The sequence below is a fragment of the Sesamum indicum genome, linkage group LG5 (assembly GCF_026168435.1).
Source record: "Sesamum indicum cultivar Baizhima isolate 11 linkage group LG5, ASM2616843v1, whole genome shotgun sequence".
Classification (NCBI taxonomy): Eukaryota; Viridiplantae; Streptophyta; class Magnoliopsida; order Lamiales; family Pedaliaceae; genus Sesamum; species Sesamum indicum.
This window is the reverse complement of record NC_142661.1, coordinates 19,511,019-19,537,096: the sequence shown is the minus strand read 5'-3', so window position 1 is coordinate 19,537,096 and position 26,078 is coordinate 19,511,019. Positions and strand designations below refer to the sequence as shown.

Here is a 26,078-nt window from a genome sequence, read left to right as displayed (position 1 = left end):
TCTGCCCAAAGACTCTAACGCCTATCTTACCATTTCTCTCGGGTTGTAATAACAAAAAGGAGCATAAGATACACACACACACATATATATATATATATATATATAACAAAGTGTTGGTCCCAATTTTGACAAATTCGTTCTAAATTTGAACCATTGTCATCCCTAATCACATTGTATCAAATATTTGAATTATTGTATATTTTCGTCATAAAATAAAAACTGATCAGACCAAATTATTCCTCGAAAGCTATCGTAACTCTTTTTTTTTGTTTAATTTTTTAAATATTAAATGACATGTCGAACACACTTTTGTATTCTTATCTTGCAAAATGTCCAGCATTATACAAAATAAGTTTGCAAGGCGTTGATCCATTATATAGGTAAACACATACAAGTATTAAGTTGAAACAAAAATGTGTATCCCATATGATGTACGCAAACGTCCTATATTACTTACAAACGAAAAGTTTAGGTGGCTTATAATCATAAGATCAGTTTTCTCTTTTTGACAACGCGTCTTTTTAAGATAAATCCATAATTTTTTTACCAAATCAGAACAAATAATACTTTATATAATAAAATACGAACCAATTGAAAAATCCAATCGCCTTGCAATTAATTGCAAGAAAAAGAGAAGATGAGTTGAGCTAGTTGTATGCCCAAGTAGAGGCAAATCTTTTAATGATTTCCAATTATTATTTATGTATAAAATAGTTTGTAATGAAAGCATATGATATTCCCAAGTTGTTAATATTGTGTGTCTGCCAAGTAGGTGTAATCCAATCAGAATAGAGAGCTGCCCCAGTAATAATATAGCAAACGTCTCAAATTTTGTGTACATGGAGGCACCTCTCACTTCTTCTTTTCTTATCATTTTCTTCTACTTAGGAAATAAAATGATACGTACTTGTCCCCCCTACCAAATGTATAACATTTCTTTTTTATTTTTTACATTCTAATATAATTTATACATTAAAATGCTGTTTACTTTGGACCATTAGATTGGATCAACAAATTCGTACAAAATTAAAAAAGAGGTAAAGAGACCGTTTTACCCTCTTCTTCTCTTTGCCAGACGACCCCCTTCCACCCTGTCCCGTAATTCTTCCCTACGCCGCTCTTATTCTCATCTAGATGAGGGTTTTTTAACAGACCAAACATGCATGGGACTGCGTTTAATCCCATCTACATAATTAAAAAAATGAACTCCCTGTAAATAACACTGAGTTTTCTTTTTATCATTAATTTAATGATAATTTATTTTATCTCCCAAATAATTCATATCACAAAATAAACGTCATTTAATATAGATGACCAAATACTCGTGCTGAAAAATTATCGGACGCACCATTATTTCATATTAAATTATTATCAACTGATCATGATAATTTATAGAATTTTGGTACATTTAAGTTTCGAAGCGTTTACTTGTGTCAGCTCGATCAAATAGTGATTTATACGAAAACCTTTTAAATTAAAATAGGAAATCGTTGAATAAACTAGTGAATTTGATTCTCAACTCATAATTCAAATTCATATACAATAAAAAACAACGATTGAAACATTTTATTATAAATTAGCGTCATATTTTATATTGCACGTCATATATATAAACGATAGGCATAACATACTTTTTAAAATATATAGTGTATACATGCAATATAATATGATGTACAATACTAATTTGCAAAAAAAAGGGAAACCTTATATTAATCGCATATGGGTTATTTTATATAGTTAATAAATAAATTGATATGCATGCATTGTTATTATTATTATTAATTTTGGTGAAATAAAAGTAGAGATATGGAAGCAAATGACAAAAAGAACGTGTGATTTGTATTTGAGATTTGAATGATTAAAGTTTGTGTAGTGGGTAGCATTGCAATGGCATGCGTGAAAATTATGTCCTTTTGCCCCACACCCTTTTTGTCCTTTTTTTTTTTTAATAAAAATAAAAATAAAAATTCATTTTTCAAATATTTGTATCATATTTTATTTTGGAAAAGAGAAAGATTGATGATGGGGCACATGTTTTCTTTTTGTCAAAGAATGGGAATTGGCAATTGATTGTTGTACGGAAGACAAGATAGGCTGGGCCAGGTTGGTGACACACCCAAATACTGGGTAAAACATATAAACTAAATTAATCTCTTTTTACTCATTTGTCCTTGCGACCCGCAATTCATGTTTTATTATTGGCAATCGGCAATTGATAGTCCTTGTGACACATCAATATCATTGGGTATTCAGGCCCATATTCACACTATGGATCCAATGCTGAACCCACTCAAGCCCAAATGACTACTTTGTAGATGGACTCAGCCCAGTTAATGTAGTTCGGGCCCGCCCATGTAAAACCCGCTCTGTCCACAATACATGAGAGGTAGACGTTGTTTCACGGACGGACGGGCTAATCAAATTTTATTTCTTTGGGCTATTCAAATTCATTACCGTCACTGAACCAATAATCATTGGATTTGGTAACTCGATCCGTTGATTTAACAAATTAAAATTTGAACTTTAACTTTTCGTTTGATAATTTTTTAAGCTCGACTCGAGTTGGATTTTGGTTACGAAAAAAATAATAATAACAAAATATATTTTGATATGACTTGTAAATCAATTAGTGTCTCATTGCACGAGATATAATTTTTACTCCGACTTTACATAAATATCATAATTTTGAACTGAAAAAACACCTAGTTAGGAAAATCGATTTTAGGATAGGGAGGTGCTTTTAGCTGCTCTGATTTTTTTTTTTATAAATATTTTATTTTTAAAATTACATACTTAAATTTGATATTTGAGTTTTAAAATAATTTGAATAATTATACATTAAATGTATACTTTCACATATTTAATATTTTATAATTTTTATATTTTATTTGCTATATTATCTAACTATATTATTCTTATATCATTAAAAAATATAAATTAAATGGCTATGATTAACCTATAATATATATATATATATTTACAATCATACAAGTTTAATTATTAAATTAAACATTCAATTTTTCTATTAATATTTAAAAAATAAATATAAAATATACAAATCAAAATAAAAATAGTATCTTTTAAACACATGAGACGGAAATGATTTTTAATCAATTAAATTTATTTTAGAAATAATTGATCTTTCCTCAAGCACTATATATCTAATTTGGCTTTTGTTTGATTTTTATTTATCTATAAACATTACCACCTTTCAATTCTGCAATAATTTTTATTTTACAAGAATTATATCTGTAAAAGTAAAAATTTTCGCAGACATTCTTTAAAAAAGATAGTAGGGGGATTGGAGGAGAAGGGTTTGTGGGTTCAAACAGTAATACCTAACATTGACAAAGGTTTGATAATCTGTACGTAGTTGCAAGGCTCAAATCCAATGGCTCTTCTGTTTGGTGCAGACTTTCTTAATAAACCCTAATGTTTGAAAACGTCAAGGACTTTTGTCCGTTGGCGTCTCATCTATTTGCGTAGCGTAGCTGTTCCAAACCCTGGAAATTGGAAATTTCTTTGCTTCAGTTGCCTGACAGCGCACGCAATCCTGTCTGTCTTCCACACCTTTTTGGTAATAATAATCTCTCAAAACTTATAAAAGAGCATGTGTGTGTGTGTGTGTGTCTGACTGACTGTTATCTGTAAAGTTTTCGCCTGCTTTTAGGAAAAGGGTGTGGTATTTGTTCGGTTTTTTACTTCTTTCAATAGTGATTTAATTGGATGGGCGTCAGTTTTCAACTACTGCTTTTTATGACCTCTTTTGTCTTAAGTTCAAATGTTGAGTTCTTTGACTGCGTCTGCTGTTAAAAAAAAAAAAACAAAAAAATGAATCATTTCCTACACCGATAAATATTACGACTTAAAAATTATAATAAATTAATATTATTTATTAAAATAGGAAAAAAAATATATATATATATATATATTGGTTTTGTTTGTAAAACAATGCTTGTGTGTTAGTTTGGCTATTCACACAATTGATGAACACACACTGCACGTATCTGTCTATATTTTGATGAAAACTTGGACATTAAATTAAATATTTTTAATTTTCTCAATTTTACGATCATTTCAAAAATCCCGTAGAGCATAAAACAAAAAAATCTAGAAACTCATATTATATAAGACTGAAAGAGTAATTTCACCTCCAGCAGCTGATCATTTGCATTTTTCACTAGACAGACATTTTCCGAGCAGTCTTTGCCTAAGACACCTAATAATCCTCCTGTAAAAATAGTTAAAAATTAAAATGTAATAATATATATAGCTGGCATTCAAGATTGTCTGTTCATTTATATATCTTAAATTCTTACAGAAGCAGACGAACCGGGAAGAGGTCAATGGGTTAATAATTACTTAATTTATTTTAATTAATCTGCTTCTTTTAAGCAACTAAATTATTGATTAATTTTGTCCAGACCTTGCAGCAGCCAACCTAGCCAGTATTTAACTAAGGCATTGTACACTCGAATTCACATTTCTTTTTTCTGGAACCTTTTTGGACAGTTTCCTATGAGAATCTATTCATGACTTCTGTTTCCACCTCTCATCCATCGGTCCTAATTTATTTATTTTTTTAAAATAAATCGATAATTCTAAATCAGTCAGCATGCTATTATTATAATATTCAGTAAAAAATACATCCGATATTTCTAAATCAATTAATAAATTGATCAAAGTAAACAAAGAAACATACTAAACTAAATAACCTGTATTCGTTGGAATCAAACTCATAACCTCTTGGTCGATCAATCTTGATTTATTCAAGTGGATTTTTTGTTTTTTTCGTACTGATGCAATCCTTACTCAAGCTAATTAAAATACCTGAAGAATATCCCCTCCCTTAATTTAGACCAATTTATTAATATTTAAATAATTATTTCAATAACTAAAAATGAATTTCTGGTAAAAATTCCATCAAAAAGGAAAACAAAAAAAAAATTGGATTCTAAGAAAATATATTCCAGGGTCATGAATTGTGGGTTATGTTTATTTAATAGCAACCCTTTGTTTATTTATATGATTAATTTAATATATTATTTGATTGGAAATAATTAATGTAATATTCAGTTTTTCATATCTAAACAAATCGAATAATGTAATAAATTATATATAAAGAAAATATTGACCTTAATTGTTTTTGTCAAAAATTGTTGTATGTATGCATGAGTTCTGATAAACTTCAAGAATCATAATTAAAAGAAAAAAAGTCTTGAAGTCAAAAATTTGAAATGGTCGATCTCAAAATGGTTTGAAATGGAACGTCGTAATCAACTGACATGAAAATGTAGGTTGCCTGAATTACTCAAACATTTTTATTAATTCTTCTGCACTACTGTGAGAAAATGTGCATTGATCTTTGGACGATTAGGACAACACATCAATTTCTCTGATTCATGACTTCTGAACAATGGTGGTTTTCTTTCAGCAATATCATAGCAAAGATTGGCAGAAAGACTCAGATTGTGATTAGCATCAAACTATTTTTTAATTTTTTTAAATAAGAAACATATATTTATACATATACACACTGCAAAAAATAAAAGATCTTAATGGCTATAAAAAAAAAAATTGATATTAAAATTAGTGTTGAACTAATTATTAGTTGAACTATGATTTTTCTTTGCAAGTATTGAAACATTTTCTTGCAGTGATAATCCTGTATCAGATTCATTTATTAAAATTGGGATATCGTCATCTGCTACGTCCAATTTAAATAAATCAAGTTTCAGCACTGATCATGATATCTGATTTCTTGATTTCAGGGAGATGGGGCTTCTCTAGTTTCCATGAAAATTTACATCCGAAAGTTGCAGTAATGATCAGGACAGTAGCGTACAGTTGTACTGTCGAAAAAGGTGTTTTTCATTAAAACCCACCATTTCCCCCGGAACTGATGATCAGAATCTAGGGCTAATCCTAGTTTAATTTGAAATCTGATCAAGAAAACCTTACCCTCAACCATCACCGTCGATCTTCTTCTGTTTGGATCTCATCCATAAAGAAATTGAGATTGTTGCTGCACATGTTGTTAGTGCTAATCAGCTGCTTGATCTCCTCAATGCTGTAATCCAGTGGATTTCCCCCAAAGCACTCGTTTCCTGCTGCTGCAGCTGCTGCTGATGATGAATAACCATGATCAATGGAAGTAGTGGTCAAGAATTTCTGATCATCTTCATCAACCCCATTGCTGAAACATAAATTCTGATCACCACTGGGGAACATGTAATCATGGTCCAGTACCTGATCCTTACTACGGCCATGAGTAGTAATCTGGTGGTTGGTGGTGCAGCTCCCATCAGATGAGCTGCAGCTAGCTTCCCCTCCAAAGATGAGGAGATTGCTACTTTTACTATCTCTGTTGATTATCTGATCATAATCACCATGTAACGGGCCCACAAAAAACCCATCATGCGCACCAGAATTTGAAGAGATGAGAGTGGTGAAAGTAGGGGATAATATGGGCTGAAAACCTCTGGAGCAATTAGCCCTAACTGGAGATGTAATGATTGAGGAGTTGTGTAGAAGGGAATTATGTGGTGGTGATGGATATATGGTAGGTTGATGTGGGCTCTTGTGGTTAGATGACAGTGGTGGAGGCATAGACATCATGAGTTTCTTCTTGAGCTTTGTGTTCCAGTAGTTCTTGATATCATTGTCAGTTCTGCCTGGTAACTGACCTGCTATTATTGACCACCTGATTTTGTTTTGTTGTAATAACAACAAAAATGTGTAAGAAATTTGAAGTAATTATAACAACATGCACATGAGCATGAGAGATGAATGCTAATTAATGTTGTGATGATGAAAAAGAACAACAAACTACCTGCTGCCAATGGAAGCAAAGAGGGAGCAAATGATTCTGTCTTCATCATCTGAGAATTCTCCGTGCTTAATGTTGGGTCTGAGATAGTTGAGCCATCTCAGTCTGCAGCTTTTTCCACATCTTCTCAGACCTAATTGTTAATTACAAAAAACAGCAAAACCACATGATGATATTGATCAGTATCACCATTCATTAATGAAATCGAAAACAAGTAATGAAGCATGAGACAGATAGATCAATACCAATTTTGTGGGGGAGAGCAATCCAATTGCCACCAGTGCCATGTTTCTCTATGTACTCCTTTAGCTTAGCATCTTCTTCAGGTGACCAGGGACCTTTCTTCACATTTGCCTTGTCACAGCATGGAGCTCTTCCCATCTCTCTCTCTCTCTTGATGCAACTAGCTAGGATACTTGTTGTTTGGACAACCAGCTCCTGCTCATATTTATATATAGGTACAAGGATTATTGTAAGAGATATTACACACAAGTCAAACTTAGATACACTCTAATTTCAACATCAAATTAATAACTTATCCACCCCATCAATCATCACCAACCAGAAACTCCCTCCACTGTTACCCTCACTTGCCTCTTTCTCTCTACTTCTTTCTTCAAAAGAATCCAAAGACTACTCTCTCCACCCAGTCTCATAATTTTAATTTTCAGTCCTCTAGGGTCTTGAGGTTCACTTTTTCAATCATTTTTTTTTAAAAAATTACTTTTCATGTGCATTATTTTAAAATTACAAGACATGCATGATTATCAAAATGAGTTTGTATAGGATCAATATTCCCGCCTTTCATACTTATAAAACTAAAATTGCAATTTCTATATATTACTAGAACTAAACGCCCAGGTCGTAACGAGTTATTGGAAATAGCTCTTTTAATTTGGTAAAGTCATATTTTTAGTCTTATAGAATAATAAGTTCAACGCATTTAGTGCTCTGCTTCACGTGATTTTTAAAATAATACCAGGATTAAGAAAAATCAACACATCTAATTAGACCTCTTATGGAATTTTTTTAAATAGTTCCAAGATTAAAAATAATCGAAACATGTCGAGTATTTTTTAATTTTGAGATCATTTTAAAATTTTCATAACGCATATGACTAAATGTATCAAGTTTTTTTAATTTTGAAATTATTTTAAAAATCTCATGATTAAATAGAGGACTAAATACGTTGAACCCATAACTAATTAAAATGTAATTTCACCTTTTAAATTCGTTATTAAGTTACTATACTATTCATTAATGCCTTCTTAGACATTTGAAATTCCTGAAATTCTTTAGAATTTTGTATAAATGAATGTATATATATGTATAGTTGCGAGAACTCAAATTAAAAACTTGAAATTTGGATCGAGATTCCGAAGATAGCAAGAAATTTAATATTGGGTTTGATTAGGGGATGAAAGTTGAATACAGTTCATTACATTATTGGCAGCCTTTAATTATAGGGCTTGTATGGAATGAGACAGATGCAAAATCTGACTGCCAACCTATTTTAACATAAGATACCCTCTGTGTCTTGTAATAATATTTTACATCTGCAAATGGATTTAATTAATAATTACTCAAGATTAATTATTATATACATATTAATTCAACTGCCAGCTCGGAGACTTGTAGTGGAGTATGGTCTAAACCTGATTTTCAGATAACAATTACGTTTCTAATTAATAAATATTGCAAATCAAGAACAATACACCTCATCTCATTCCATTTATTAATTATACTATTAACAATTAATTATTTTTTTTGGGGGGCATCTTGAAATTGTCACCATAAGAAATATAATTTTTTGTTATAATTAATTATAAAAAATTGTAGCAAATACTAATTAATTAACCACGGCTACTAGTTGTTTCTAGGGCGAGGCCAATATAATAATCACAAATAAAGATTATGCCAAATGTTTTGGTGATAAGTAAATCTATATATGATCAATGTTGATTAATTATGGTTAAAAATTTAAGTTTTTGCATTGATTTTTTATATATATATGTTGTGGGTTTGATCTGAGCTCAAATTAGCATTATAAGTTATATATGGATGGGATTAATGAGAATAAAATGTTTATATATCTTTAGGCAACGAATTACATTTAAATTTTCTAAATAAAAAACTGATTATGCATGGGATTAATGAGAATTAGAAACATAATCAAGAGGCAGATGGAGGGTAGTTGAAAGTTCTCTGAATCAGAAAAAGACGTACGTAGCTGTTACAAATGATTGAGAAGCAAATAGACGTTTCCTTTTGTACACTTCCATTAATATTCCTTTGCCCAACCTTAATCAATGTCTAAGAACGCATGCATGCATCTGCATCTTTTTCCTTAACAACCCTTACTTGCTTTAGGTAGAACTAATTATACGACAAATACAGTATATTTGTTGTGTGATTGATGTATATATAATTCAGAAAAAGTGGTTGATTACATGACAAATATATTATACTTTCTCTGCGAATGATTTGTTTTGATATATCAAACCTAATTTGATTAAGAATTTTTCTGTCCTAATCCTCACTATTAAAATGGTTGTGATGATGAATAGATTCTTAGTTTTCTTGTTTTTGTTCAAGTTTAATTAATATTATTACAGCATATGATTACCAGCATTTTACGAGGCCAATGGATTCTTACGAGTTTTGATGCATGAGTTCCAGCAGTACGAATGCATGAAGAGGAACACGGCCGGGTACAAACCAAATCATTGTTCCAAACAAGGGCGCGCAGTGTGGCAGGACTAAAGTGCAAGAAATCATGCTTGGTGATGCATGCGAATCATCTATTTCCCCCTCAACACACTTGCTGCATGCACCTACCCTATCGACATACCCCCCCCCCCCCCCCAAAAAAAAAGCACAGAAAATAATTTGTTTAACCCACCAAACTTGATTCAAATTAGAATTTTCCTATACCGCTATTTTTGGTAATTGATAAGTTTTATACAGTATATGTTACTATTAAAATTATAAAAAGTATTATTATGACAAAAAAATAATTCTTAATAATATAATTTAATTTTTTATCAGCCTGATTAATGTTTTCTTTTCCGGTGCGTAGCCTTTGGTACGTAACTGAATGAAATTTATTACATTTTAATTTCACAACAGTTGTTTGGCAGCCTGAACCTGAACACATGCTATGGGCTAGACCTCGAAGACCCCAACCATTTGGGCCTATTATACAAAGTTGTTGTAATGGATTAGTCCATTTTGCTTCTTCAATACTTTCATCCCAAGATTTCCTCTCAGGCCCCATTGTTGGGCTGGACCAGTACCACACAGTTTCTAATAAGTTATTACCCACAACTTTGACATTTCCAGATTGGATCCAATTGGTAATAACGTATCATTTGATCTGCTAACATAAGGATGGCATGCACGAAATGAGTTTGTGACAAGATGGTTGATTTGACGGACGTACGAGGAACAAGATACAAGTGATGACCACGTTTTTCAATTTGGCAATGCAATTGTCGGTGGCTAATACATAGGTGGAAAGAATGATTACTACAAGGTTGGTGAGACACCATTACCATACCCATAACATTACTGAAAAAGACATCTGCCTACCCATTTTGTCCACAACAAAAACAATTAATATTCTACCTCTTCCTATATCTCTTTATCTTAACATTCACCAACTTCATTAAATTCAATCCCACAATATCTAATCTACACATTTCAAATTACCATAACAAATTGCTGCCCACTTCCTCCAAGTTATATATAATTATAAATATTTTTTTATTTTTTTTATATAATCATAAATACCTTTTAAAGTTATAAATACTCTAACAAATACTCACGACAATGGACTATTATAAAGGGATATTTGTAATTTTAATGGAGTATTTATAATTTATTAAAAAATTAAAAAAATACTTATAATTATGATAAATTTTAAAAGAGGAGGTTGTAATTTATCCTTAAAATTATTGAGGTTGCTATAAGGTCTCCATCACTTGAGTTCAAAGAATTTTGGGTAACATCCATTTTGAATAAGACTAGGAGGAAGAAAACATGATGAAGTAATAAGTTAACGTAGTTTTGTTTTATGATAAGTATTTGGGGATAAATTATTATATTATTTTTTTTTAAATTTGATATAATTATATATAGATTTCATATAATTTGATAAATTATATTTAGTATCTCTAACGCTTGTTAAAATTGCACATAAATTCATAAACAGTTAAAATTCAATAAATTTGTTGATATTAGTAACAAATTAATGAGAATTTATATTTACTGTAGTTGACTTATTGCAAGTTGACTATTTTTTTCTAATTAAATTACTTTTTTAAAAATAGATATTACCACATCATATGCATTATCGTAAGAAAATGTATAGGTTGTAGTTTGGTCAGAAAAGATCCAGTAATAAATTAATAAGTAACCAATCAATAGAGGCTGATTATGGATTTTTATTTATTTATTTATTAATATTAGCAAATTTGGTGAAGTTTGATTAATGGAGATCTATTTGTTACACAAAAACAACGTCAAGATTACTAGACATAATTTTTCAAATTACAAAAATTTTACGTGTAATTACACAAAATTTCAAGATAGGACGATGTGATTATTCCTAAATAATTTAAAATAAATGTCTTACTCAAATGATAATAACAAAAATAGACTTTTAAGAAAATTAGAAGCGCTTATTTCAGACATTATTAAACTGATATTAAGGATGTCGTGTTTGCGTCCGGGTACATTCAATTGTATGAAGTGTGACGATTTTTGTCTGTATTGTTGTAAATAACAGTATGGATTATGGAAAGAAAAGTTAAAAGGTCAAAACTGAGAGTTGCCTGAATTTTCCTACGCGTTGACGGCGACAGAGTTCCGGTGGGATAAAGACTTGTCACCAATTCCACGTACCTCCACTGATGCACTCAGTACAAGTCTTCCACTCCAAACAACTTCCAAGTTATTGCCTACCCCACAGAAAAGTAAAACCAACCTACGCCACAATATCAAACCGTTCATGGTTCCCTTTGATTGCCAGTTGGCGCCATCTGGTTCTCCTTACTTGATATTTGGGACCACCAGTTGAGTTGGGTAGGTGGGCGACGGAGATGAGAGAGAGAGAGAGAGAGGAGAGAGAGTAGTGGTAAGAGAGAGAGCGAGTCACGCGGATCTGCTGTATATATACCCTTCGTCTCCACTCCGGAAATTCATTCTGCGCTTGTGCATTGCTCTCTCTTCTCCTTCATTGTGATTTCGGGATATTAGTGTTCTACGAAAAGGTAAGAACACCAATGCTGAAATAGTTGCCTTTTCATTTTGTTAGATCTGTTAGTGGTTTGATCATTCTGGTTCCGATCTGTACCATTTCAGTGTTGTAGTGTCTGTGCTCATTTTATTTTTTATTTTTTGGTTCTGCATTTGGATTGTAAATGCGTTTTTTCGAACTCACTGTCGACTGATTTGATGTTTGCTTGGAGTGTTATTTGACATTCTCATAATTTGTGAAAGATATGTGGTGATAAAATGTAGAATTCACCCAATTTAGAACTTGGAATCTGAGTTGAGAGAGAGATGTAGAGATATATTCTTGGTCTTACTTCGTGAGATTCAGATCTTGTTGAGCATTTTATTCCTGGAGAGTACGTTGTGTGTGTGATTCAGGATCTGCATGAACTGTACGAAGTTTGGTGAAGATTTGATGGTTTAATGATGCTTGACGTGTAAAAAGATAATAATCGACTAGGTATGGTGCTGGTATGGTTATAGCACTATAGATCTCTGTTCTATCTGCCTTTCCGTGTTGATGCAACAGCCTTTGGATAAATAATGTTGTGGATCATTTGGACAACATATGATTTGTCATCGGTAATATAGTTTTGTTTGATCTTATATATGTGTTTATTAGTGTTTCTAGTTGACGGAAGACAGATTAAACAAATCATTTGATGCTGAAAAACTTGTTCCCCATACCTAGTATTACTTGAAACGAGCAATTCATTGTTGATATGCAGTTGATTTATTGCAGTCACTTGGAACAAGGAACACTGTGTACCTTATCATTCATTCAAATTGCATGAATTCATCGCATGAATGATCTATAATATATCTCTTGAAATGCATTTCAGATCAATATGGAAACCTTTTTGTTCACCTCAGAGTCCGTCAATGAAGGGCATCCTGACAAGCTCTGCGACCAAGTCTCAGATGCCATTCTTGATGCTTGCTTAGAACAGGATCCAGAGAGCAAAGTAGCATGTGAAACATGCACAAAGACAAATATGGTGATGGTCTTTGGCGAGATCACAACCAAGGCCAATTTGAACTATGAGAAGATTGTTCGGGATACATGCAGAGGCATTGGGTTCACCTCACCAGATGTTGGCCTTGATGCCGACAACTGCAAGGTCCTTGTGAACATCGAACAACAGAGCCCTGACATTGCCCAGGGTGTCCACGGTCATCTCACCAAGAAACCTGAGGAAATTGGAGCTGGTGACCAAGGCCACATGTTTGGTTATGCTACAGATGAAACACCAGAGCTCATGCCACTTACTCATGTCCTTGCCACCAAGCTTGGTGCCAAGCTCACTGAAGTGAGGAAGAACAAAACTTGCCCCTGGTTGAGACCTGATGGTAAGACACAAGTAACAGTTGAGTACAGGAACGACGGTGGTGCCATGGTTCCAATCAGAGTTCATACTGTCCTCATATCAACCCAGCATGACGAGACTGTTACAAACGATAAAATTGCTAGTGACCTGAAAGAGCATGTTATCAAGCCTGTAATTCCTGCCCAGTACCTTGATGACAAAACAATTTTTCACCTCAACCCATCTGGTCGATTTGTCATTGGTGGCCCACATGGAGATGCAGGTCTGACTGGTAGGAAAATCATTATTGATACCTATGGTGGCTGGGGTGCTCATGGAGGTGGTGCTTTCTCTGGCAAGGATCCTACCAAGGTGGACAGGAGTGGGGCATATATTGTTAGGCAGGCAGCAAAGAGTGTGGTGGCTTCGGGACTTGCCCGTCGATGCATTGTGCAAGTTTCATATGCTATTGGTGTAGCTGAACCACTTTCAGTGTTTGTTGATACCTACAAGACCGGTAAAATCCCAGACAAGGATATTCTTGCTCTTATCAAAGAGTCCTTTGACTTTAGGCCAGGAATGATTGCCATCAATCTTGACTTGAAGAGAGGAGGAAACTTCAGGTACCAGAAGACAGCAGCTTATGGTCACTTTGGCCGTGATGATCCTGATTTCACTTGGGAGACTGTCAAGATCCTCAAGCCTAAAGCTTGAGTTTGCCGGCTGCCACTGGACAATACTTCCGCAAATCGATTCCCTGTCTTATCATACAGGTTGCAATTAATAAACAAGATTGGCTGGATATATTAACACTATGATTCTTTTTCAGGACTCCGTCATGATGCGGGACCAGTACTGTTTTCTGCTTTCAATTTTGAGGGATATAGGAACCTGGAGAGTATTTGTGAAACTTGTCTGTTATCTTTTTTTGCTCTCCTCGGTAGCAACGTTGTATTGAAATTACTCTATGTCATTTCATCATTTCTGAATTTATAAAACGTTTTCCATAATTTTCAATTAAAAGTTGTATCAAATTTGATTCACTGCAACCCACCAGTTTGAACGTATGATGTATGTTGCCATCAATCGTTAACAACGGAAGCACTCAGGCCAAAAAGGATAGTAGCATTGGAGTTTCATATATTTAGCCAAATGAAAATTAAGAAGAGACATCTGACTGAGAATTGAGATGAGGGAGTGGCTCTAACTAAGATAATGTATTAACAGAAATTAAAGGTAGAAAGTTGGAAGTGAGAAGTTTGTCAAGAGTGCAGCCACAGGCGGTCATGTAGACGCTCTTCTCCGGCACCAAACATCTCATCCACTCTTTCACCGTCTCTGTAGAAATGAAAAGTGGGCGTGTATCGAATGTGTTGAGTCGTTTCCGGGCATTCATCAATATCCGCGTAAACAAAAGATAGCTTCGGAAACTTGTTGCTCAACTGGCAGAATACAGGAAGAATCTGACTGCAAACACGACACCTGACAACAACAACAAAACAAATCAAACCGTATCTTGCCATAAACGTTCAGGGCTCTAAAGATCGAGCAGACTTCTTCTTTTAAGCATTTCATCAAACACTTAGCTTACATTTCTGCAACAAAACATGCATAAACGTTAACGATTAACTAAACACAAGAGAAAACATCGACCGAAGTAAAAATCAAACGAACCAAGATGCGCCGTAGTTGATAACTGCCTGCAAGATAAATTTCCCAAAGCAGAAATCAATCCACGACCCACTCCCAGCAACAAATAGTTTGAGGTTGAAGGGAATTAACTTACAGGGGTTTTTGAAGTTTTGATTTGGCGAAAGATTTCGTTGAGATTGTCATCACTGGCGGCAGTAATGAGGTTACCTTGAGAATTCCTGAGCAAGTTTGAAGCTTGGTAGTTCTCTTCCGTGCCTTTCTTTGCCCTATCTCCTCCTTTGTCCTTCTCCATGCCTGAAGCGTTTTTTCTTTTTCCTCTCCAGGTTTCTTTTATGACCTTCAAAAATTTTAGATAAAAAAGATAACAAATCTCAAAGAACCAAATATATTTTGCTTTAAATCGGGACCCAAACAGTTAAATAGTTGAAAACTGTCCTACGATTTAGGGCAAGTTTGATCTAATTTTATTATTCTTGTTACCTTCTTTTTAATAACATTCGATTCATTTGTAACATCTTTAGTCATATTCAAAACTCAAAATAAATAAAGATATAAGAAAATATTATAAAAAGTAAACTATATACTTACATGCGGAGAACTCAAACCCACAACATTTCCGTTAAATAGGATCAATATCAAACTCACAAAAATCACTTTTAAAACTCAATTACAGTATTCACAAAAATTTAAACTTGAACAAGAAAAATTTTGGCAGAATCATCCATTATTCCCAACCCTTTTTGTCAGCGTCAATCTGCCTTATTCATATATGAGTGTGCACCCAATGTTGGCTAGAAAAACAAAGTTGAACTGTGTCCAACTCCTTCCTTATTAGGTTTTCCAAGATCATGTGTTCTAAATAAATGAACTCTTGAGATCGTACAGGTAAAAAGGTATGAGCATGGGGTTTCCGGGGGGACAAGAAACATAGATCCTGTCTGTCAAGGTCTTTGAAATTTGCTGTTCTAGTAACCATAGTACAACAAAGTTACTATTGCTTTCCCAAATACAATAATTTCTTCTTCATAATGATACTGCTTTTTTAAATATTAACGAGTTTTTCTCCTCATAACACGATAATAATCCGTATACCATTTCTCCCCACATTCCTCCCGTCCTCGTTACATCTTCAATGCTTACAACTGTGGGTAGATCAAAAGTTCTTGCCCATGCGGTATAACCCAGAACGGTAGTTGCAGATAAGAGGCATCAATCATATGCGCCTGGCACAGTGTACCACCGGAGTAGCGATGAAAGAAATGTTCAGTCAACTTCAGAGAATGCCCCTGGATGAAACTTCTTGCATAATGCTTCTGCAGCTGCTCGTATTCTTGCTTCATCCTACAAATTCCATATATTCTGCAAATTTAGTAACGAGCATCTCTTTCTTCTAAAGGAAAAGTGAACGTTCTAGAGCAGATATCCTTACCTTTCCTGTGAAGGTAATGACTATTGAACCTCCTCTTGATTCACGATAAGCCCCTAATGACACCCCAAGGTACCAGGCAAAAATTATTATTGACATGCAACGGGGGAGGTCGCATGGGCTAAGTAATTCAAAGTGAGTGAATTCTTTTCTTACCAGTGTAGACATCAGGAAATTTAATAGCAATGTCCGAAAGCGGTTGAGCGGCTTCCACCTGCATTACAGATGAGATGATTTTAAGCCGTGCCATTATAGTAGAATGTGAGACTTGAGTTGTGCTGGAGTAGTGTAGTCTATACTGTTTGGTAGTTCAAATTCGGTGCATACAAGAATTTCCTATATCATGTGTACTATTATGTACAAGCGACAGTCAGATTTACTATGCACAAGGCTTATTCAAAGAACCAGGTGGGAGATCCCGAAAAGCAATAAAGTAACATATATAAGTTGTACGTTCATAAGGACTTACATCAGAAAGAGTTGTTGCCAGTCTCTTTGACACAAATGGTTCCGTCATTACTAAAAGCTCATTGGATTTCATCAATTCAATCAAGCAATCCCACTCCTTTTCCAGCTCAGCAGCATTTGTCGCGGTAAGAATTATCACATTTTGGCACTTGATCTACAAGAAACAATTGGACAAAAAAATAAAATAAAAAACTAGGCCAGGCAAAGAAATTTGAGTTGGGTATTATTTCATTTCTTCCTTTTTTTATGGTCAGATTAGTAATTTCAATATTTTCTAATAATTTCACAATTATATTTTTTTCTCTTAACTACCCACTAGTCCACATTTCTCTCACCTTATTCCTCCACATTTATTACAATTTACAATTGGTTTCATTTCACAAACTCTTTTTTCTCATCATTACACCACAGTTCTTTTTATATGCTCGTGGAAAGCGCATGCGATGACAACTAATTTATGCAAAAAGAAAGACAAATGTCACCAGATGAGATTTAACTAACCAAAGGCACTCTAAGTTTATCATGATGCATCAACTCGGTGATGCCTTCGGGCAACTGAGCCATCTGGAATGGAAATAAACAATGTCATGGTAAATAGGACGGAAAATTATCAGATGAATTTAGTGGATCGAATCTGATTCTCACAAACTTTAGATTATGTTACCTCATTCCTATCTCCAGTGCATCTTTCACCGATAAGATGCCTCAAATATTCTTCAAATTCTTCATCAGGGGCCTTCAATAAAGGATAATACTAAATAAATGAAGTAACAGTGAAACTAACATCCAGCTGAATAATTTAAAATAGCTATAAAGGAAATGACGAAACTGTGCTAGCAAGAGTATTAGAAAGAATGGCTGCTTCATTTAGTTCCCTGAATATGGAATTGACTAACTTTATCACACAAGTAGTGGGAAGTATATAAAAGTAACACGAGCTAAAGATATTGTCGATAACCAGGATATACCATCCGGACACCAAATGCTTTAGCAATACCAGCTACAGTGACATCTGAAGGCAATGGACCAACCCCTCCGTATATGAAAACCTGCAGGAGCAGTCATCAACAGTGTTGAAAATTAAGTTACAAATTCAATCCTTCTAGATGCTTATATGCTATTTCATCAGTTACAAATTCCATATAAACTCTGTCCCTCTCTCTTCACACACACACACTCGCAGTATACACGCCTATAATGCAAAAGTTTACCATATCATTTGTAGACTTCTGTCGGTCAACTTCATCTGCAACAGCGTCAATCTGCAAAAAGATGATATCAGTGACTTAAAGTATACAACAGCATGTCAACAAAAGGGAAACTTGACATATATTCTATAAATCCATTGTTGAGAAAGCAAAGGCTTTAAACTAAGCACTAGATTGCATTTCAAATGAATTTCTTTGACCAGAAGAAACTAATAGTCATGCAGAATACAATTACAGCGACGAGTATGAAGAATAGATAGCACACCTAAGAAGAGCTAGCGCACTGGAAGTGGCATTGTTCATGATTTTCTCACCATTCAATATTATAAATAAATTAAGAAGTTTGAGTTGAAAACGTTACTGCGTAGTTGTCTGCTGCTTAATCCACTTGCACTTTAGAATAAATATAGCAACAGCATAAGAACGCCGAAGCTCATTATACATCAAATTTAATGTAAAAATTTACAGAACTTACATCATTTCGCGTAATGGAGACGTGTGAAACCACCCAGCCTATGGAATGCAGCTTTCTACACAATACGGATCCCACCCGATCCTCAACAGTGCCAGACCTGAGCTATGAAACCACCAAAGATATCACTAAGACAATGAAAGAAATAAAAAATGGATGTTGCAGCATAAAATTTATGCTTTCACAAACTAAATACAATTAGACTCGGGATAAATTCACAGAATCAACGAGCATCAATCATAAGAAAACAGGTAGTTTTGGGCTAGAACACGATCAAATGGCGATTAGACAAGTGAGACAGTAAGGATAAGATAACTAGCAACAACTGACAGTCAACCACCATAACAAAGACAACGAAAATGGCATCAAGGAAAATGGAACAACATATCAAGTGAATCACCAAGGAACATTTTCGTGATAAATATCAGTAACAAAACACATACAGGATTTCATCTCCCACCGCAATGACTGAGGCTGTAGACATACTTTTCCAATGTGACTCCTCATGGTTCACGCCATTGCTAACAGCATTTAAAGGCTGAGAAGTCAACTTCTTAACTCTCCCTGCTCTTTCCAATCTTCCATCTGGAAGAAGATATGCAGGTTTGTACTTTTCTTCACTATTGTCGGTCTTGGTATGGCACAACAGTGCATTAGGAACTGTATCATGAATGCTACCAATTGAAGTGTAACTGCAGAAATTCAACAAAATACACCAGTAAAATAAATGTCGAATAACCATGAAAGGAAACCTCTGTTCACAGAACCAAAAAAAGGTGAAGAATATAGTGGCCATTATCGACAAAATTAGCACCTATACCAGACTACTATGGAAATAAGTACAAGAAAACTCAAAGCATAGGTGATGTTAACATAAATATCTGTAAAAGGAGCACTCCACGCTATAAAGTTCTAGCACTCTCATCAAGCAGGCTCTCGAGTAATTCTCTGAAGATTTACCCTTGATCGTAAAGGCTGCAGTACTGAACCTTGCAAGTCAAGAGAAAGGCCCAAACATCTCTGCCCATAGTGAAAGGTAAAACGTTTAGTCATGCAGCAATAGAAACAACTTCACATGTTACATGCTGCAATCATGGATGCTCACAGAACACAAAGTAATAACCAATGCAAACATGAAATTGCCTGCCGGATCACCCTCTCTGTTGTCATTAAAAATGGGCTCGTATGCTCCTATACACATAAACATTTAAGGTAAAATAGGTTTCTATGAAGTGTAAAGAATCATCGGTAGTTCAGTATATGTTCAATGGTAGGAGATACATATGCCATTAAAAGACGTAGCCAGGGACTTGTAATAATTCTGCTTGTTCTCACTCTATATACTTAGAGGTTTCCCCAAAGCAAAATGATCTATTTATATAATTTTAAATTCTAATAGTTGATGGCTTTTTCGGTCAATATATTACAATACGAAGAGCTCCCAAACACTTTAAGATCTTATTTTTAAAATAAGATTAAACAGCTTTAAGCTCTTAAAACATGTTATAAGATGTAGGAGCTTATAAAGTGTTTCAAAAAATTTAGTCAAACACCCTCTTAGTTTCAAGAGCTTGTACTTGAATAATTTCCCAGAGTACAATCCATCAAGTACATTATGTAAGATGAAGACTGTATTTACTCTCAAGAATGCCTTCCTATACATATGATATCATGAGACATCCTTATTCTAGGATAAGGAAACCTCGAGGAAAATAAGCTCATCACTTCTCCCTTCTCCTTACTCTCTTGAATGATGGACGTTTCTCCATGCATATGTGTATTTATTCCGCTTGGCTTTACTCTCAGAATGTCTTCCGATATATATGATGTCATAAGACATCCTTATTAAAGGATAAAGAAACTTTATTGCGTCAAACGCCTCTAAGGAAAATATGATGCTCATCACTTCTCCCTTCTCCTTACACTCTTGAATGCATGCACACTTTCTGTGCATATGTGTATTTATTCCTCTTGGAGGGAAGTTCAAGTTACATTACGTCCAACATATGCAAAAGAGTATACTTACTCAATTACTAAACTAAGGAAAACGATTTCGCGGTTCTAAATCCTGAATCCCCCTAAAATTAAGATTAAAAAAAAAAAACTGTGTTGTTAGCTCCACATAGACCTAGCCACATAAAAATCTGATGAAAGTTTTTTATGGTAAAATGCAGCACCCTACATTATGAAAGCCTATTATTATTGAAGAACTTGCAATTGCGTGCAGAAAATTAAGAAGCATTTTTATGGTTCATCTGAGGCTCAAATAAGAAGCACTGCTTAAGTATTGAAGAACTTGCAATTGCATGGAGAAAATTAAGCACCAAATATCATGAAAGCCTATTACTCAGAGAACTATCTGACGAACACGAAAACCTTGATGAGGCATGAATAAAACTTTAGCATAGAAACTGACCTGTACGACCAATCCAAGATAGGATTCACTCTCATGAAAGGTGGCCATCCAGGTGAGCTCGGGGAGAACTGCTCTTGCCCTACCTGAAGAATATGGGCAGAAATTAACAGTTCAACCTTCTCTGTTCTCATTCTTAACTTAATTATGCTTAGGTTAGAAACTTAATGAGAAAGAAGTTGTATACATACCGCAGTAGGGTCGCCAATTCGCACACCGAGAAAAATAGCTCTAATAGGCTTATCTTTTAAAAGAGCCTCCAAGCCAGACTTAAAATCTAGGCGAATGATGTCCATCTGCAATTTGTATCTGCCATAGTGGAACTAACGTATCAATAGTCGTTATGCATAATAGTACAAAGCAAGCAGCAAGCATATACGTGCACAATTTAAATAAAAGTGGGGGACGCTAAGGGTAAGATACACAAGATACGGGGCAACATATATCCACATACACAAAAGCTGTGTCATAAGTGAATGAGTTGATTTCTGGGAAAGCAGATGAGCTCTCAAAATAAATTGTCCGTATTGGAAATGTTGTTTCATCATTCACCGGATCCCGAGTGGACAGATTCGTTCCAGCCTTATGCATATAATAGCCTGCTCTAAGAAGGTGGAGCAAAACCTGTAAATACAGAACTGTATATTGTTATATATTTCTTAAACTTATAAAAATAACAATATTATGAGATTGGCCTGGGAGAAAGGATGCCTTTATGTAAAACAACTTACGGTTGAATCTTTTCCACCATTGAAGCTGAAGGCAACCTCTTCAACACTGTGATGAAATTAGTTAGTGCTAAATCTAGTCTTCCTTCAAGAGAGCTAAATGACAATCCTAAACAACTATTTAAATACAATATTCAGTAGCCTTCTCATATTAACAATGATGGCTAACAGCTCATAATGAACCACGAATTATTGATTGCATTTAATTTTTCTATAAGTGTAAAACTAATAAGTTCAACTGAGACAACATATAATCGGAAGAATAGATCATCTCCGTCTTCTTTGAAATCAAACTTTTGACTTCTGATACAAAACCCCATCAATGCCGCATAGTATCATAAAAGCAATACCAAAATCAGTCCAACTGTTAAACCCCACAAAGAGTTAACAGCAAAAATCCTATTCTATGACATAAATATATACATCTAGTCGTGCACATATCCAAAGCAATCCTCTTCCAAAAAGAAAATATAACTACAAGAAAACCTCTAACAGATTGCAATCTTAAAGATAAAAGGAAATGGTGCTTACGAGTAAAGAGCAAGAGCCCTTTGGATGACATAGATGGCGTTGTTGTACTTTGTCTTCAACCTTATATCATCACTTTCTCTGACAGCTTTATCGATCTCCATCTTTGACTTATCTCAATGAGCCTTTCTGAGAGAGATTCAAAAATTAAAACTAACAATCAACAATAGCATCTTTAAATTCAAGAAACTGGTAAAAACAAGTCCATTGCTATCTTTTCAATCATTGGATACCATGAAATCCAAGAAAAAATTCCTCATCAGAACTTCTGAAGTTTTCCTTGTCGACAACAAATTCACTTGCATTTGATGTAAAAATAATGGGCTTCCAAAATTTCTCCAGAAAAGTTAAAAGATAAGACATTCAAAGAACTGAATCCCCATTCAAAACCATCCTTGAGGGGTTTAGCGTGAAATTCCACCTTCTTCAGAAGAAAAAAGAGAATGAGAAACAAACAGAACAAGAGAAACGAATGAAATATCACCTTTTTCTTGAAAGGCTCAAGAAGTAGGAAGGTTGGGAGATGTACAAAGAACCCCGTTTTACAATGAATCTGTGATTCTTTTTTCTGCCCTTTATTGCTTTTCTTTCGGATAATTCTTCGGTGGCTATATCCGCTTTAATACCTAAACCAATAGTCGTACTTTTATCGTATCAGAGCAACTTTTCCAAGAAACGGGACATTCCGAGAAATTGAAATGGTGGAGAGAAAAGAAAAGCAGCCAAATTTCACAATTGAAAAAAGTCCCTACTTTTTAAATGATAATTTACAGCTTTTTTAAGCCACATCTTTAGGCCACCAAACATGGCATTATAGAAATTCTTACCATCCAAGGCTGCAATTAGCCTTACAGAGGTTTATGTTTTTCTTCTGACACAAGTTGCTTGGCTTATTACCTTATTGTCTTATAATTTGATGCAAATGAAAAGAATTTTGTTTCATGTTTGACTAAATGCATCGTTATACTTGTTATTTGATCAATGCATAATTTAGTTCAAATATAGTTCGTGAATTTACGAAGAATTATTTAAAGATAATTGCTCAAATATATGAAATCCTTACATTGTATTTTGATGAAGATGACTATCTTGATGTAATCTTGGTTGATGTTGAAAGAATGTCCATTTGGACCAAATAAAGGTTACATGTAATAACTTAAGTCTTGTACAAAAGCAAACTAAACATTTGACCTTGAACCATAAGAATTACATTGAATTCTAGAAGTTGGATGTACTAAAGATATTCTTCTTAGCATAAAACTGTGTTTGGTTTTGTATTTCATTTTAAGTGTGCTCACTAAATATATATTACATAGCAGTAGTTTCTTGACTTTCGGGCACGACAAGACTTAAAGAAATTTCATACCAAAAATACATTTCCACATGAAAATTCCTAGGCGAAAGATTTGGCCCCATAATGAACTATTTTCTTGAACATTTCTCAATAATTACAACAAAAATATGAAATCACCAATATTGCAAAACGAAGGGCGATTCGTTCTTGCAACCGCTGCTCTTGTAGTTTTTGCTCAAACCAATTGAAGAATGATTGAGGTTGTTGTCTGGTCTAATAACCTTCTCCCCAAATTTCAACCAAAGACTTCACCATCTTCTGTGTGTATCAAAGAATAGAAGCCACAATTAGTACGCAATGCGAATCTGGAACGATAGAATTTTATGGAACTTACTGCTAAAGGAACTGGTTCATTGAAACGTTCTCCAGGCGAGACTACATCCTGGTATGAGGCACTCTGGCTGCAAGAAAACAATTTCCAAAGTGACATATTCCCGAGGGCAAAAGCCATATAAATTCTTGAGTATTCTTAGAATTAAGATTATTTATTGAATTGCATCAAGTAATCTTGAGGTAAGCCAAATAAAGCCTTAAAATTTTCTGTATTAGCTTTTAAGCAGAAACTAGAAAGGTGAAGATTTAATACAGCCAACGCAGTACCGTCCCGAACACCACAAGCGAGGAACAAGATAAAGAAATAGAAATGGCGAAGCACGTGGCTACATGCCTCATAATTGGCTCCCTGGGCTTTCTTTCTGATGCAACGGACTGGTCGCCTCTCCAAGCTCTTCTCATCTCATGCCATGCTATTGCAGCTGCATATTGAGTTGTGTATATTGACAATGATAGTACTAAATATGTTTAAATCAAAATTTCAGAAACATTTTTCTGTAATCAGGAAACAGGAGTTCTAAGAGAAAACATAAAGAAATTTGCAGGAGACCCAACCATAGTTGATAAAGAGAGAACTGCAATCATCTTGATCAGCAGCCATGTTTTCTACATTCACGGGTTCTGAACCTCTTGAAGAATGGTTAATGAACAAGTGAGGACAACTGATTCCTTCCATCTTCTTGAAATCTGAATGCCCACTAGCTTTGAAGGCACTAGAACAAACAACTAGATCAAACAGAAAAGGATCAACGACTAAATTCAATCACTCAAGGCATTATTGTTGCTACAAGAAACAACAGACTATCATAAACATGAAATCATTCTTTATAATGTCAAAACTTCAGAAATTCCGCCAAACTTCACTCTTCAAAATATCGAAAATGAGTTCAGTTTCACTTACCACAACGAATTAGCAGAAAAACACAAACAACAAAAACGTGGTTAATTAAGTGATCCATGCAAAGGATACACATGGAAGTGCAAACTCCATAGGAATACGAAAATGTTACTTATCCGAATATGTACAGCTACTATATCCTGGAATCATTGCTTCTATTCTCTCTCATAATTAAATGCGCCAATAGCGCATAGCCGTAGTAACATTTGACACATGATTGTTGGGAATGGCAACAATAACCTTCATTTCTTTAATTGTATTAGCAACAGTTAGCATATCTGCAAATGGACTGCAAAAGTGAGGCTGACCCTGAGGGATTTCTCTGCTTAAGTTAGAATATCAATTATGAGTAGAACATCAAACAACGATAGCAATTTGCTCTAAGATCAGAAAACAGCAGCCCAGAAAAGAGTAAGATATGGACAATAACACCACTGGACATCATTTGACGGTAAACCTATATACTACTACAAAAATTAGGCAATACATCATTAAATACTCCAAAAATTTGTTCCAGCACTAAAGAACATTAAACTCATTAACACTAAATAAAGCCAAACGGTGAAAACCAGAATGGGGCAACAATCGTGGAAAATCACTACATTTTCTTCAAAGTAACGGCGTTCAACGAGATTGCTAATGTCAAATCCTACGCACCATAAATTCAACTCTCAACTGCGACTCTGGAGTCTATACTGCAACTCAGCATCAGCTTCAGAAAACTACCTTCACTTTGAATGGATGCAATCGTAAAGCAACTATCAGAAAACGATTCGAGGTTTTAGGCAAGAAAAACGAAAAGATAGAGGAAGAAAGAGAATTAGGGAAAGAGCAGCATAGCTCTGGATGAATTCAAGAGTTTTCGAGGGAAAAGCCAGCAGAGAAGAGAGATGATGAGTTTCCGGATAGTATTGAACATAATCTCATCAGAAATGCAATTTTTGGAAGTATTGGTGTTAATTTATCTTTTTCTCACGTCTTAGCCAAGGAAAATGAACTTTTAGTCCAACTATATTTATTACCAAAATCACAAAACATATTGATCTCAGTCACAATCCTGTCCCCTTGGTTTTAGCTCCAAAGCTGCATCTCTGCTTCAAGTTGTCCGATATTTAGAGCTTAAATTCTAAGTTTTGCAATCACAAAGCACACTGATATTTAAATGAGTAAATATCAATTCGTCC

General features: G+C 34.3%; 5 protein-coding genes across 16 annotated transcripts; 1 reads left to right on the top strand and 4 right to left on the bottom strand.

Moving 5' to 3' along the window:
- Positions 1-3,128: 3,128 nt before the first annotated feature.
- Positions 3,129-7,391, bottom strand: LOC105161483 (transcription factor RAX1). 6 transcript variants are annotated; one of them, XR_002287056.2, is made up of 5 exons: positions 7,075-7,389; positions 6,833-6,962; positions 5,962-6,703; positions 4,152-4,231; positions 3,129-3,503 (listed from the first exon to the last, which is right to left on the bottom strand). XR_002287056.2 is itself a non-coding variant. In XM_011079181.3 (4 exons), exons 1-3 carry the CDS (start codon positions 7,208-7,210, stop codon positions 5,971-5,973), a joined length of 999 nt encoding a protein of 332 aa, XP_011077483.1. In that variant the 5' UTR covers positions 7,211-7,389; the 3' UTR covers positions 3,956-4,231; positions 5,962-5,970. The 6 variants fall into 6 exon arrangements, 4 of the variants coding, with proteins under 4 accessions (XP_011077483.1, XP_088736527.1, XP_020549322.1 ...); XR_016065447.1 differs by lacking the exon at positions 3,129-3,503 and having other exon boundaries at positions 3,950-4,231; positions 5,962-6,125; positions 6,250-6,703; positions 7,075-7,391; XM_011079181.3 differs by lacking the exon at positions 3,129-3,503 and having other exon boundaries at positions 3,956-4,231.
- Positions 7,392-11,944: 4,553 nt separating this feature from the next.
- LOC105161359 (S-adenosylmethionine synthase 3) lies at positions 11,945-14,436 on the top strand. Its single transcript, XM_011079015.3, has 2 exons — positions 11,945-12,102; positions 12,949-14,436. The coding sequence occupies exon 2, from the start codon at positions 12,955-12,957 to the stop codon at positions 14,125-14,127; it is 1,173 nt and encodes a 390-aa protein (XP_011077317.1). The 5' UTR covers positions 11,945-12,102; positions 12,949-12,954; the 3' UTR covers positions 14,128-14,436.
- Positions 14,437-14,533: 97 nt separating this feature from the next.
- On the bottom strand, positions 14,534-15,673 carry LOC105161358 (Thioredoxin superfamily protein). 2 transcript variants are annotated; one of them, XM_011079013.3, is made up of 4 exons: positions 15,655-15,673; positions 15,200-15,403; positions 15,088-15,113; positions 14,534-14,895 (listed from the first exon to the last, which is right to left on the bottom strand). In XM_011079013.3, exons 2-4 carry the CDS (start codon positions 15,356-15,358, stop codon positions 14,676-14,678), a joined length of 405 nt encoding a protein of 134 aa, XP_011077315.2. In that variant the 5' UTR covers positions 15,359-15,403; positions 15,655-15,673; the 3' UTR covers positions 14,534-14,675. The 2 variants fall into 2 exon arrangements, with proteins under 2 accessions (XP_011077315.2, XP_088736372.1); XM_088880246.1 differs by lacking the exons at positions 15,088-15,113; positions 15,655-15,673 and adding an exon at positions 15,547-15,612 and having other exon boundaries at positions 14,754-14,895.
- Positions 15,674-16,001: 328 nt separating this feature from the next.
- On the bottom strand, positions 16,002-23,023 carry LOC105161356 (phosphoadenosine phosphosulfate (PAPS) reductase family protein). Of its 4 annotated transcripts, none has more exons than XM_020693836.2 (17): positions 22,794-23,022; positions 22,313-22,434; positions 21,785-21,830; positions 21,508-21,677; positions 21,245-21,362; positions 21,057-21,139; positions 19,601-19,660; positions 19,084-19,332; positions 18,644-18,740; positions 18,172-18,222; positions 17,929-18,009; positions 17,625-17,696; positions 17,462-17,524; positions 16,962-17,114; positions 16,649-16,706; positions 16,496-16,548; positions 16,002-16,407 (listed from the first exon to the last, which is right to left on the bottom strand). In XM_020693836.2, the coding sequence occupies exons 2-17, from the start codon at positions 22,411-22,413 to the stop codon at positions 16,330-16,332; spliced, it is 1,533 nt and encodes a 510-aa protein (XP_020549495.1). In that variant the 5' UTR covers positions 22,414-22,434; positions 22,794-23,022; the 3' UTR covers positions 16,002-16,329. The 4 variants fall into 4 exon arrangements, with proteins under 4 accessions (XP_020549495.1, XP_011077312.1, XP_011077313.1 ...); XM_011079010.3 differs by having other exon boundaries at positions 22,313-22,438; positions 22,794-23,021; XM_011079011.3 differs by lacking the exon at positions 22,794-23,022 and adding an exon at positions 22,543-22,765 and having other exon boundaries at positions 22,313-22,438.
- Positions 23,024-23,539: 516 nt separating this feature from the next.
- Positions 23,540-25,877, bottom strand: LOC105161355 (zinc finger protein). Of its 3 annotated transcripts, none has more exons than XM_088880243.1 (5): positions 25,552-25,877; positions 24,552-24,722; positions 24,250-24,418; positions 23,998-24,064; positions 23,540-23,918 (listed from the first exon to the last, which is right to left on the bottom strand). In XM_088880243.1, the coding sequence occupies exons 2-5, from the start codon at positions 24,670-24,672 to the stop codon at positions 23,877-23,879; spliced, it is 399 nt and encodes a 132-aa protein (XP_088736369.1). In that variant the 5' UTR covers positions 24,673-24,722; positions 25,552-25,877; the 3' UTR covers positions 23,540-23,876. The 3 variants fall into 3 exon arrangements, with proteins under 3 accessions (XP_088736369.1, XP_088736367.1, XP_088736370.1); XM_088880241.1 differs by having other exon boundaries at positions 23,540-23,921; positions 25,552-25,875; XM_088880244.1 differs by having other exon boundaries at positions 23,540-23,921; positions 23,998-24,060; positions 24,327-24,418; positions 25,552-25,869.
- Between the last annotated feature and the right edge of the window lie 201 nt (positions 25,878-26,078).